General features: G+C 51.5%; 1 protein-coding gene across 6 annotated transcripts; it reads right to left on the bottom strand.

Annotated features, from left to right (window-relative positions):
* Positions 1-1,842: 1,842 nt before the first annotated feature.
* Positions 1,843-11,848, bottom strand: GRASP (general receptor for phosphoinositides 1 associated scaffold protein). Of its 6 annotated transcripts, none has more exons than XM_027844464.1 (8): positions 11,511-11,848; positions 8,874-8,923; positions 7,541-7,595; positions 7,302-7,404; positions 4,445-4,538; positions 3,783-3,849; positions 3,453-3,519; positions 1,843-3,114 (listed from the first exon to the last, which is right to left on the bottom strand). In XM_027844464.1, exons 1-8 carry the CDS (start codon positions 11,751-11,753, stop codon positions 2,642-2,644), a joined length of 1,152 nt encoding a protein of 383 aa, XP_027700265.1. In that variant the 5' UTR covers positions 11,754-11,848; the 3' UTR covers positions 1,843-2,641. The 6 variants fall into 6 exon arrangements, with proteins under 6 accessions (XP_027700265.1, XP_027700268.1, XP_027700269.1 ...); XM_027844467.1 differs by lacking the exon at positions 11,511-11,848 and adding an exon at positions 8,365-8,554; XM_027844468.1 differs by lacking the exon at positions 11,511-11,848 and adding an exon at positions 8,365-8,442.
* Between the last annotated feature and the right edge of the window lie 1,182 nt (positions 11,849-13,030).

Genomic DNA, 13,030 nt, shown 5'->3' with positions numbered 1-13,030 from the left:
ATGGTTTGGATTCAAAGGGTCGAACTTGAGGACCTAGAGGGACACCTATGGCCTCAAGGTCCCAGATTCTCCCCTGGACTAGTCCAAAGCCACATCCATAGCATCAGAGACTGAGATATGAGGACCAATGTCCTTTTTACATGGGTCAAAGTCCAAATCCAAGGGAGGTATTAAGGAAGAGTTAGCCTGCAGGGAATTGGACAGATTTAGGGTAAGAAGAGAGAGACTTTCCTCAGAAACCTCACAAATACAAGGTTCTCTTCAATGAAGAGAAAGGGAGGAAGTGGAAGGAGTTGGGAAATTGTACTTCATCACTCAGACCTCTGGATCCCACAAGAAAAGAGAAATAGCTTGCTGTGGGGGGTGGGGGGTGGGAAAGGGGTGGGGAAGGGGAGAGAGAGAGAGAGAGAGCACTTACTGACTTCAGCCAAGACCCCAGTTAAAATTCAGCACTTATTAAAGGCCACTCAGAGAGTGATTTAAATAATGTCCCTTGCCTCCCCTGGATAGCAGGGGATATAAACTCCAACTATTCTAGGGGTTGGAAAGTGATAGGGATAAAGGAGAGAGTCACACAAAATTGTCTAGAACGCTTGGACTGGGGGCAGGGAGAGTCACTTTCAAGGAGGAAAGAGGGAAGGAAAAGCTTCCTGGAAAGGGTAGTGCTTGAACTGGGTTTGAAGGAAGATGACTTCAATAGGCCAAGAGTAGAAGGGGGTATATTTCATGTGTAAGAGCTGGCCAGAGTGAATGTTGGGGAACAACGGGCAGGGGAAATCACTAATTAAAAAAAAAAACAACCCTCAGGGTAATGGAATATCAGAGTTGGAAAGAACCTTAATGACTATTACAGACCTAACATTCTCATTTTAAAGGTGATGAAATGGAGATCCAGAGGGAAAGAAGTGATTTGCCCCAGATCATTTCCCCACTGAAGTGAAAGTAGATCAGGACTTGAATCTAGGTGTCTGAAACCCTAGATTACTCCTGGCGTGGATGAGGAACAGCAGGGATTGAATAGGGTTGAAGCTTTATAACAGCGGTTAACTTTTTAGTGTCATGGACTCTTATTTAAAAATAAACAAAATACATAGGATTACAGAGGAAATAAATCATATTAAAAGATATCAAAATATTTTGTAAAAAATAAATTCATATACCTTCTTTAACCTACCCACAGAAGGAGTCTGTAGACCCCAAGTTTAAAACCCCTTCTTTATAGAGGGTCTCACAAAACTGGTTGTTATTGTTTGGTCATGTCTGACTTTTTGTAACCCCACATGGGGTTTTCTTGGCAGAAACACTCGAGTGGTTTGCCATTTCCTTCTCCAGTTCATTTTACAGATGAGGAACTGAGGCACACAGGGTTAAGTGACCCTGAGTCACACAGTTAGTAAGTGTCTGAGGCTAGATTTGAACTCAGGAAGATCAGTCTTCCTGACTTCAGGTAGGGTGCTCTATCCAACTGTGCCACTTAGCTGAATTAGGACCCAAATCTCTCTGAAACCCAGAACTGTAATCACGGTGTGGACAGTGAAGAATAGGGATTGAATAGGGCTAAAACCTTTCAAAAGTCTCTAAGAAACCAGGAGAGTAAACCCAGGGTTCTTTCTCTACACAATGGGTCCTGGCCAGGTCCAAAAGCTGTAGGAAAAATGCAAACTAGATGCAAAATATAGAATTAGGGGGCCATTACCCTCCTGGCCCTCCTTCCCTCCCTTCCCCCAGTAGTCAGCAAGCAACACAAATGTAAAAAAAAAGTCTTTTTTTATAGTATGTCCTTTAGAAGCAACAAGTTGGTGAACATTGAAACAGTCTGTTCCCCCCATGACCCTCCCCCCCACCCCAATTCAGTCCTTCAGGTGGGTATGATAAAGTTCCCAGGATGAGCCCTACTTCACAGTTCCTCCAGGGCCCCTCAGTGGGTCGTCTTCCTAGAGTGCCCTGATAAGTACAAGGAAGCTGATTTCACTTATTAACAGATCCATACTGGGATCCCAAGCCCTTCGGTGACCAAGGGCAGAGGAGAAAGGGGAAGAATCTAGAAGCACTCCCACAGAAGCCCAGGAAATGACAACCATTCCAACCCGCCCCTGGGTGAAAGAAGAGAGGAGGGGAAGAATTTGGGTAATTCCTCTCCCTGGCTGAACTGGGTGTTGGGATGGAGAGGAGAGGAGAGAGGCACAGTAAAGCTGAGGAGCAGCCAGTGTGTGGGGCAAAATTCCTGGAGCTCCATCCAGGGTACGGGGCATACCCCACAAGGCACTACAGGCTCAGGAACTAGAGCCCTGCCCCCGCCCCCAAGCTTAGACTTTATAAGCCCCATACACAGATGCCACAGTCTTTGCTTTTTGCTCCACAGACCCAGCCAGGATAACCAAACGCCCTGCTCCTTTCCCCAAAGGGCTATCAGAGAGAGCCCCTTAGGCAGGACACAAAACTCTCTCTCCTCTCAACAATTCCTTCCTCCAAGAGGTCAGCCAGATCCGAGAAGGGTTGGGCGGAAGGGGGTCAGACAAAGCCCTTCCACCCCAACCCTGCTCAGTACTCGAGCTCCTCAAGCCCAGTTGCAGGAACTGATGAATAAATAAATAAATAACTTTGTTCTCCCCCTCCCCTTTCTGCACGGCTCACACCCCCCCTACAGCTGACTCTCCTCCTCCTCCAAAGAGCGGTTCAGTCCCGGGATGAATTTGAGCAGCCGCCGGCGGAAGCTCTGGTACTTAGTTTTGCGCAGCCCGGGTCCGCACAGGCCCTGTTCCCGGGCCTCTGTCCACAGCTGACCCAAGGCGCCACCACCCCCGCCTCCGCCCGGTCCTGGGCACTTGACGCTGGCGCTGCGACTCAGCAGGGGCCGGGGAGCCGGGGGCGGGGGTGGAGCCTGGGTGTGGGCCGGAGGGCACAGGGCTGGGGGCTCTGCCCCTCCGAAGAAGCACGTGTGGTAGACTGAGTCATCAGAGCCTTCTCGGGACCGTCCAGAACTGCTTCGCGCGCTGCCTGGCGCGGACAGCAGTGGTCCGAAGGGCAGGGAGCCCGGAAGGAGGCCCGCCCCATAGAGGCAAGAGCGCACAGACTCCAGCGTGTCGTAGATACTGGGATCCTTCACTACGATGCCTGGGCAGAAGGGCAGGGGGCAGGGGAATGCAGCAGAGGAAAGCTTGAGGGCTGCGGCCCAGATGGCCCAGGTCCTTGTTGGGGAGTGGGGGTGGTAGGGGAAAGGAAACCGGTGACTGGGACACTCTACTATAGGAAAGGGAACCATTCCTTAAATGAGAAAACTGCTGTCTTCCCTTCCCACCCTCTGAAGAATAAGGAAGAACTGGAGGAAGTTGAGGGCCTGGGGTAAATAATTATTGAAGAACTTACTCCCCACCTAATGACAGGCAGGACCTGGGTGGAGGTGGAAGGGGGTGGGGGAGCTGGGGTTAGCAACCATTCAAGAACTTACTCACCATGTACTAGTCGCTGCTCTTGCACCATCAGTGATCGATATTCCCCCCACTTCTCATATAAAGTTTGCTGCAAAAGAGGATGCCCACCCTTAAGACTGAGTAGATAGACCTAGAGATAGGGGGAATGACAGAGGCAATGAAGCAAGGATTTGAGGGGCCCAGGACAAATAGAAGGCACGTTGGGATGAGGAGGGATGGATAGATGCCTCTCTTCAAAAGGGTTGGAGCCCAGGGAATCCCAGGGTGAGGAAGCCAGGGCTCCATGAGGGTTAGAGGAAGCAAGATGCTTCTTCTGAGGACCGGGGTAAGGGTTGTCTGAACCTTCTCTACCTTCAGATACTGCAGCCGGGCCTCCAACTCTGCCTTCCGAATTGAGGTTCCATACACTGTTTCCAGTCTGGGGAAGGAGGTGGGGTGGAGGGGGAAAGGGAGAGAAGAAATCTTAAGGTCTATGGGCCCAACAAATTACCAAGAGGTATCTTTCGCTCCAAACCACCAAACCAGAGCTGAGTTGAGCTGAGCAATCTTTCTCCAGGGCCCTAAGATACTTTGGATCATGGCAGCATTTCCTACCCACCATTACTCCTCACCTTTCCTTAGGTCTGGCATTAAGCTCTTCCACATTGCCCTCTCTTCCCCCAACCTGCCTTTCTATTTTCTTCCCCTAACCTCTAGGCTACAGCCAAACCCAACTTCCTCACTCCTCTTGGATCGAATACTCTTAAGCTTTCCAGTCCATGTTTCGCTCACACTCACAATTTATTCTCCAGCCCCTCCACCCACAAGTTAAACTCCCTACCAGTCCTTCAAGGTCCAACTGAAATGCAGCCTGATCCTCTCAGCCAAAGGCCCTCTCTCCCTCCCAATCATTTTGTTCACATTCTCTTACTCCTTTCTGGTGCTTTGTATTTCTAATGGGTTCTAGATTTTCCCTGGTAGCTTTCTGATAGCATTTCCCTACGGAGAGGTGCTCAGCATTTGCCTGGTCTTGCCTGAGAACGTTGCCAGATGCTTTGATGATGTCCACAATCTCCCGGTGCCTGATTCCTTCCACGTTGAGACCATTCACACTGGCAATCGTATCTCCTGTGTAACATGGATAATAGATAATAGCTCCCATTTACAAAGTGCCCTACGGTTTACCTATCATGTTTTCCTCATAACCACTCTTTGAGAGAGACCAAGTGAATATTTACATTTTACAAATGAGAAGAGAAGTGACTTGTCTAGGGTCACACATATACATATGCACACAGAGTTGGGGCTTAAACATAAGTTTTCTGACTGAATACTACCATACAGATGGGACTCAGCATGACTAGGGGGCTGGGTTGGGAAATGTTGCAGAAAAAAAAAGGCAGCTAGGTGACAGTGGATAAAGTGTGGGGTCTGGAGTCAGGAAGACCTAAGTTCAAATGTGGCTTCAGACAATTACCAGCTGTGTGACCCTGGGCAAGTCATTTAACCCTGTTGGCCTCAATTTCCTCATCTGTAAAATGAACTGCAGAAGGACATGGCAAACCACTGCAGGATCTTTGCCAAGAAAACCCCAAATGGGGTCATGGAAGAGTCAGGACATGACTGAAATGACTGAACAACAACTATTTTCCCCCACCCCCAGAATATTTCTTTTCTCTCCTTCTTTAGCCTAGAAAAGTGGGGGAGATTACTTAAAAGGCACCTGGACATTAGCCCAGAGGAAGTTCTCACCTCTACCACCTGTCTGGGGAAGTCAGCTCCCACCTCCACCCTCCCCAAACTCTCCCACACCAAACACAGCCACCAACACCTGGCCCTGGCTACGACAGCTGCTGTTTTCTTTCAGCCTTAGGCTCTTTCTCAGTTACCTCTCCTGTCTCAGGCCTCCCAGCTGAGAAAGCAAGGGCCATATGCTGCCTCTGGCCTACCCCATGCAGGCTAAAGGGAGGACCTTCTTCCTGATGACTGAGTCCTTTCTAATCCTTTCCCCTCTGGGGCTCTGCTGCCCCCAATTTGGTTACTGCTGCTTAGCCCACAACTTGTCATGAGACCCACTTCTCAGCAGGGCTGGGGAGGAGGGAGAAATGGCTTAAAAGCAGAACTCTAGACTGGGAAGCAAAAGACCTATGCTTTAAGTCCACAGGAAGAGAAAAAAAAGCATTTACCAAGGTCCTTCTATGTACTAGACAGCTAGGTGACCTAGCCTGAGGTAAGGAAGACTCCTCTCCCTGAGTTCAAATCTGGTCTCAGACACTTTCTGTGTGACCCCGGGAAAGTCACTTAACTCTATTTGTCTCAGTTGCTCATCTGTAAAATGAGCTGCAGAAGGAAATGGCAAACCACTCCAGTATCTTTGCCAAGAAAATCTCAAGTGGGGGCAGCTAGGTGGCACAGTGGATGGAGCACCTGCCCTGAAGTCAGGAGGACCTGAGTTCAAATCCGGCCTCAGACCAAACACTTGACACTTACTAGCTGTGTGACCCTGGGCAAGTCACTTAACCCCAATTGCCTAAAAAAAAAAAACAAAACCCAAGTGGGGTCAGGAAGAGTTGGATTAGACAGAACAATAATAAAATTCTATGTGCATTACAAATATTAGCTCCCTGTGAAGTAGCTGCTATTATCTCCATTTTATAGTTGAGCAAACTGAGGCAGACAGAGATAAAGTGACGTGCCCAGAATCACACAGCTAGGAAGTGTGTGCAGCTGGAGATGAACTCAGATCATTCTTACTCCAAGCCTACTCCTCAATCCACTGCTCCACCTACGCCTAAACTGCCTCATTGCTAGGGTTAAAACGGACCTTTGAAGGGGCAGCTAGGTGGCGCAGTGGATAGAGCTCCAGCCTTGGAATCAGGAGGAGCTGAGTTCAAATCTGGTCTCAGACATTTGACACTTACTAGTTGTGTGACCCTGGGCAAGTCACTTAACCCTGATTGCCTAAGCAAAAAAAAAAAAAAAAAAAAGGACCTTTGAGATCAGATCACTAGTCCAACCCTCTTCATTTCCTAGCTTCTCTTCCACTAACTCAATGCATGACCTGGGCAGCCCTCTCTCGAATTTTAAAGGCTTACTTTTCAAAATGAAGATACATTATCCTGTCTACCTCACATCAGGTAGGAAATACATTTACTTAGCATAGTGCATGACACCTAGTAAAGGCCTAATAAACGCTTGCTGACTGAAATAGAACCACAGGATCTGGAACGCAAAGGGATTTTAGAGATCATTAACCTGAATTCCTCATTTTATATTTTCATTGAGAAAACCGAGGCCTGGAATGATTTGCCTCAGGTCACACAGGTAGAAAGGAGATAATGTAGGAGAAAACATCTTGAGGAAAATCAATGCATCAAGCTTCCTCCTTCCACTTATGGGAGGGTTCCATATGAGGTCAGACATAGTAGATGTGCTGAATGGTTCTGCCAATTAAAAAATGACTACAAGGTAGGCCTTACTCGGTAGAGAATGAGTATGTCTGGAAATGAATGTGATAGAAGATTCAAAGGCACCAATAAAACTTGAGGACAAAAACTGTTATCTTTCTTCTTTCTATCTCCATTGTTGAAAATGGGATAAATGTTTATTAATATATTTCATGCAACAGAAGTGCTGGAGAGGGTATGTCAGGGAAAGACAGGCCTTCCTAAAGAAAGGGCCAGCTGACATTCCAACCCCAGGAGTAAGGATAGGGATGGCACCTTGGCTCAGTCTACTCCTGTTAACAAATAGGATTTACCCTTATTGCCCATTCTGCATACACTCTATTTTTCAGGATCTCATAGGAAAAGAACAGAGCCACGTCCCTGCCCTGCCCATCTCCCTGCGGTACTCCCTTCCCTTCTTCCAAATCCAATATTGAGTCCTCACCTGGGGTGAGTCCTGCCAACTGAGCTGGGCTGGCCTCATGAACTCGACACACAAAGGTCACCATCTCCACTTTCTGCTTTTCTCGATGGTGAAGGCCATAAGTCTGAAACAGCCCAATCAAACCATTAAGTCCAGGATGCCAGGCTGGATACTGGAACCCAGGCCTCACCTTCCCTCACTTAAAGAGCCCAATCAGTCATCCAGCCCCACTCCCATCCAATACCATTTCCTTTCCCAACCTGGATTTCAAAGCCAAAGGTTTCGTTTTCTTCCTTCTCCAATGTGAGCACTTTCCTGCAGGAGACAACAGGGTCAGGCTGTAACACTGGGAATGGGTTATTGTGGTGGTAGGAGGGAGGGTGGAGAGCTTTTGACACTGTCCCTGGGGCGCCCACCCATTTTATCAGTGGTCCCAGAAACAAGAGTCCAACTTTGAGCTCCCTGGAGTATCTGCTCCACAGCTTTGGCCCCTACTCAGGCTTGTCTGGAGACCACAGCCCAATTCCCAGCCTGCTCTGCCCAGCTGTGGTTGGGCCTTCCCACTGTGAAAGCAGGAGGGGGTTGGGGGAAGTGTGCCAGATGTGACAGGCTGGGAGGAGAACAGCCTCCGACAGCCCCTTCCCGGACAGTGGGGGAGCTGAATGGCTGGACACAATGGTTTGGAGCTGATCCAGAACCACCAGTTTCCCTTGCGCACACACACCCCCACTCCACCCCCTTTCTTCCTTCTCTTTTACCCCTCCCACATAACTAAAGCTGCCTTGGTGGCCCCCTCCAAGCTCTGGGTTATGGAAAAAACCCTCTTAGTGGCTGGGACCTTTTAGCTCCAATGGGAGAACACCCCCAAGTTGTTACATTTACTCCCCCATTGCCCCCCCTCCAACCCCCAGAAGCTTTCTTTCCCACCTCCCAGGGTAAAGACAGGGAAAACCAGAGAGCAACAGTCATCTGTTCTTTGGTCTTTGGGATCTTTTTCTGAGGTTAAGAAAGGGACCACAGCCTGAGGCACCAGAGATCAGCAGTGTGCTCTGAGTAGCTTGGCATCATTTCCTGTTTCACATACATCAACTAACTGGATTTTCATATCACTTCTATGAAGTAGGTAGCCAACAGTAACCTCTCTGAAACTCGGCTTCTTCATCTGTAAAATAGGGTTAAGTGACTTGCCCAAGGTCACAGTTCATACCGCAGAAGTAGGCCTCCCCAGTCCAATGTTCTAGGATTTTATGCTGAACTGGCTCTGGGAAGATCATCTAGGGTGGGTGGATGGCAAGCAGTCAGAGCTGTTTTCATTCTCTGCCCCCACTCCCAGAGCTCTGCAGGCAACCCCTTCTCCCTCTTTCCCAGCTTCTCCACCTCCCATTCCAGCCCCCAAAGTTGCCAAAGGGATGTGGCAGTAAGTGCTGGGGGGGGAGGAGAAAAGGGTGTTTTGTAGAACACCCAATGACTCAAACCTTCCCACTCCCTTCTTCTCTGCCACCCCCTTCACTCAGCCCACTCTTCCACCTGGCCCACTCCTCCCTAAATGGGGAGAAGTGGGACAGGAGACTGGAAAAGGGGAGGACAGCTCACCGTTGCTGCTCCGGACTCTGGTTGAGATTTTTCCACCGGAAACCTGAGCCCTAAAGGAAGAAGGAGAGAGAGAGATCAGCAGGGATGATAGGGAGGGCAAGGATCTGACTTCCCCTGCACAGCTGCCAACAGGGTAGGTGGTGAGAACCTTGACCTCGGAGCAGGACACTGTTCCTAGCATCCACCCTGCCTACTTCTTAGTTTTACCTTGGATGGGGTCAGGGGAAAGAGACATGAATCCGGGGCTGAAGAATGGAGAAAGTAAAGGCCAAAGTCAGACCACGAACCAGACCTGCTCCCATGCTCTTTATTCTTAGGTCATTTTTCACCAAGTGTGCTCCCCAGCTCTGATTTAACAAGTATTTCTGGAGTGACTATCACCAACAGTTGTCTCAGGGCACATGCAGAGGGACAGAGGGAAGCTTCTGACCCTCTTGGGCTCCCAGTTGCCCAAAGCACCACCAACCACTCTAATGGAGGCCAAAGGGCCTCCCATTATTTCAAAGAGTCCCACCTCCGTATCTCAAGGGAAATTCTGGCTGAGGGGAGGGATCATAGGACTTAGAGCTAGAAGGGGCCTTAAAGTCTAACCCACTTGTTTTCTGAGGCCCAGAGATATTAAACGACCTGCCAAGGGTACAACTACTAAGTAGCAGAGCTGGGGTTCAAACTTAAGTCCTATGACTCCAAAGTGGAGGAATAGTGAAAGGGGGTGTTTCTCAGATGAAGCAGAGAAAGAAGTAGGATTCTGACCCAAAGGCCAAGGGTCATCCTACAAGGCAATCATAACCAGAACCCAGGCTTTCCACCTTCCTAGTGGGAGCAAGCTCCCTTTGACCATGTTAACCACCTTCCCACCTGACTCACTCAAGTCAGAGACACTTGGCCACACTGAGGACAACTGGTATTGAGGACTCCCATGGACCCTAGAGCTCTCCAGAGCTGCTCCAGCAACTCTCTGAAAATCCAGCTCTGAAGACCCAGTTGTATCCTCACCAGCCATGGCCAACTCTGCGGGTCCCTCTCCAAAATAGTTGTTTCTGTTTGGAACTGGAATTACAAGCATGCTTATTGGAGTTGGGGCTGGTGAACAACATGCCCACCCTCACCCTAGCTCTAAAATGCCTCCCAACAGATCACTGCCTCCACTCCACTATTCCTCCCCTCAAGAACACTTTCCTCTCCTTGCTCTCCCTCACCCCTCCTAGTAGCCCCCAAAAGCTGACTCCTTCCTTCATCTCACTGAAATGTCCCGGAAAGAAGCAGCCCAAGGCAGGGGTCCCTCTAAATTCGATGTGGGGGTGGCAGAGAGAGCCCTCTTTGTTCCCCAATCTGATTTTCATAAAATGCAAATTCTTAACATGTAACAAGCCATTCATTGTGGGGGATGGGGGAGAGGGGGCGGTGCAGGTGGGGGTGGGGCTCGGGGCACCCGTGGTGGGGAATAAGGAAGACAAGGTTTGTGTTGTGCATGCCCCCCAGCCCAGATCCAAGTCCTCCCCTTCCCCCTTGTTAACCTGAATTGTGCACTCGTTGAAAAGCTAACTAGCTATCGTCCCCTCCTCTCTTTTTTTCGGTCTTCCAGTTCTCTCAGCCCCAGAGCTAAAAAGAAGAGCTTCTAAGGGCTGGAGGTGGGGCCGGGGTGAAGGAGGGCGTGGTTCGCATCCTTCCTGCTCCAAAGACGGCCCCCCCCCCCTTCCCGGCGGCTCTGGAGAAGAGACTAGGGGCCACTGCTGGGGACTTAGCAGCTCCGGATCTCCACCCCACCCCACCCCCGCCCTGGGTTAGCAGGCCAGGACATCCAGCTTCGGAGCCCGGATGCCCCTTCTCCAATCCCTTTCTCTACCCTCAAGACCAGAGGTTTCATCCAACACAGAGCCCTTGGGTTAGCAAAAGGGCTATCTCCAGTACTCCCTGCCTCCCGCCCACATCCAAAACAGACGCCGCTACCTCCTTCGGGACCCTCTTTCCTATCTTGGCTTTTAGAGAGGTGTCCAGCCAGGTTTTCTGGGACCCCCAGGACTCTTTCCCTCTCTCCAAGCCTGCAGGATACCAGCCCTAGCTTAGCGCACCTCAGAAGCTCTTCCACAGAGGGCCGGCAGCACCAAGCTCTCTAAGTCAATAGTCACGTATGGGGTCAGGGGGTGAAAGTCCCGAGTCGGGGAGAGAGGGGTGGGGGAAGGGAAAGAAGAGTCCCGAGTGGGGAGGGAGGGAGGAAAAGGGTCTAGAGCAGGGAAGGTTGAGGAGAGGGAAGAGTCCCGAGCAGGGAAGGTGGGGGGAAGAGGAAGAAGAGTCCCAAAAAGAGAAGGGATGGGGCGGGGTGGGGAAAAGAGTTCTGAGCAGGGAAGGTAAAGGGTAGGGGGGATCGAAGAGAAGAGGTCAAGGGGAAAGAGAAGGAGGTGAGGAGGGAGCAGAGTCCCCAGGGCGGAGCGGGGGGGGGGGTCCCAGACCGCCGAAACACTTAGAATGTGCGGGCGAGATGGATGGGAGGCGAGGGGGGAACAGAGGGGGTGTGGGGGAGAAAGCCAGATGGAGAGAGGAGGAGGAGCAGCACCAGCAGAAAAGGGGGGCGCGGGGGGCAGGGAGGGGGAGCGCGAGGACGAGGGGGCCCCGGCGCGAGGGGCCAGTCGAGCCCACCTTGCGGCGGGGCAGGGTTCCCCCGGACACGGCCAGCGCGCGGTACAGTTCGGCCGGGTGGTAGTCCTCGAGCGCGGCGTACAGCTCCTCCCCTGCGGAGGCGGCCGGAGCCGGGGCCGGGGCCGGGGCCGGGGCTGGAGCCGGGGCTGGGGCCGCCCCCTGATCCGGGGCAGCGGCCGCAGGGTCCGGCGCCGCCGCTGCCTCTTCTTTCTGCTGCAGCTTCCTAAGGTGGCGGAGGGTCATGGCTGTGGCCGGGCTCCGGAGTCTCCGGGGCCCGAGGCCGATCCTCCGGGACGCGCCGCTCCACAATACGCTCGGGGTTCGGCCGCTTCTCCTCTGGGCTGAGAGGGGGGTCGGACTCCTCAGTGGGCTCTCTTTATAAGCCCCTCGAGCCGACTAGAGGGCGGAGCTTGACCGACCCAGGGCCCCGCCCCCAGAGCAGGAGGCTCCGCCTCACTCCTTTCCGCCTGCGAGGGAAGCTCCTCCCACCGCATCCAAAGGGCCACGCCCCACGGTCTAAGCCCCGCCCATTCGTGGGGAAATTGGGCATCCAGGGCTCCCCGGCGAAACCTTTCCATCCTTGTGAGAGCAGCGAAGGTAGAAAAGGGGGCTAGGCTTGGGTCTGAGGTATGGCACTCCTCAGCTCTTGGGAGGAGGCTAGGTCTCTATGGAGAAGGATGAAGTCGTGGAGGCTCTCTGAGAAGAAATTTGAGGGATAGGGAGGGGAGGGGAAACTCCCTGGAAAGGACTGGGGGGAGCTAGAAAGGGGGGGGGTGGGGGGGGAGGGGGGGGGCTTCTTGGGAGGCATCATCAAGATCTGGGGAGGTGGCCGGGTCTGCTTGATTTGAGGGGAGTCTAGGATGAAAGTGGTGGAAGGAGAAGCTGAGTTGGGGGTGGGATGGAAACAAGGAGAGACAGTTAGAGGGTGGAAACAGAAAGGACACTGAAACCAGGTGGACCCCCCTGGATCAGTATTGGAAGCTGAAGAAGGGAAGAAAGCAAGAGGCTAACTAGTGCCAAAGTCTTGGTTGGGGGTGGGTGGGTGGGAGGCAGGATAGGCTAGAAGGAATTCTTTACCCCTGGGAAGGGAGGATAGAGAAGGGGGGAGAAAAGGGTCAGGTGGGCAAGGAGGGATAAACATTTATTAAGCACCTAATATGTACCAGGTACTGTGCTAAGCACTTTACAAATATCTCGATTTATCTTCACAACAACCCTGAGAAGTAGGTGCTATTTTTATGTTCATTTTACAGTTGAGGAAACTGAGGCAGAAAAAGGTTAAATGATTTGTCCAGGGTCATTCAGTGGGGAAGTGTCTCAGGCTGGATTTAAACTCAGGTCTTCCTGGCACTAGACCCAGCATTCTATTTATTGTGCCACCAGATGTTACCAGTTAGGGAGTAACCCAAGGCCCAGAAAGGGGAGTTCACCAATCCAAAGGCAGCCCAGTCTCTACATGTGTCAGGTTGGCCTGACCCCACCTGGAAAAACTCCTGGTTGAGCTGTGCCTTGGAAATGTC

The sequence above is a fragment of the Vombatus ursinus genome, unplaced genomic scaffold (genome assembly GCF_900497805.2).
Source record: "Vombatus ursinus unplaced genomic scaffold, bare-nosed wombat genome assembly UNPS02014941.1, whole genome shotgun sequence".
NCBI lineage: Eukaryota > Metazoa > Chordata > Mammalia > Diprotodontia > Vombatidae > Vombatus > Vombatus ursinus.
Note: the sequence above shows the minus strand (reverse complement) of the source record. Positions and strands in the feature narration are given on the sequence as shown.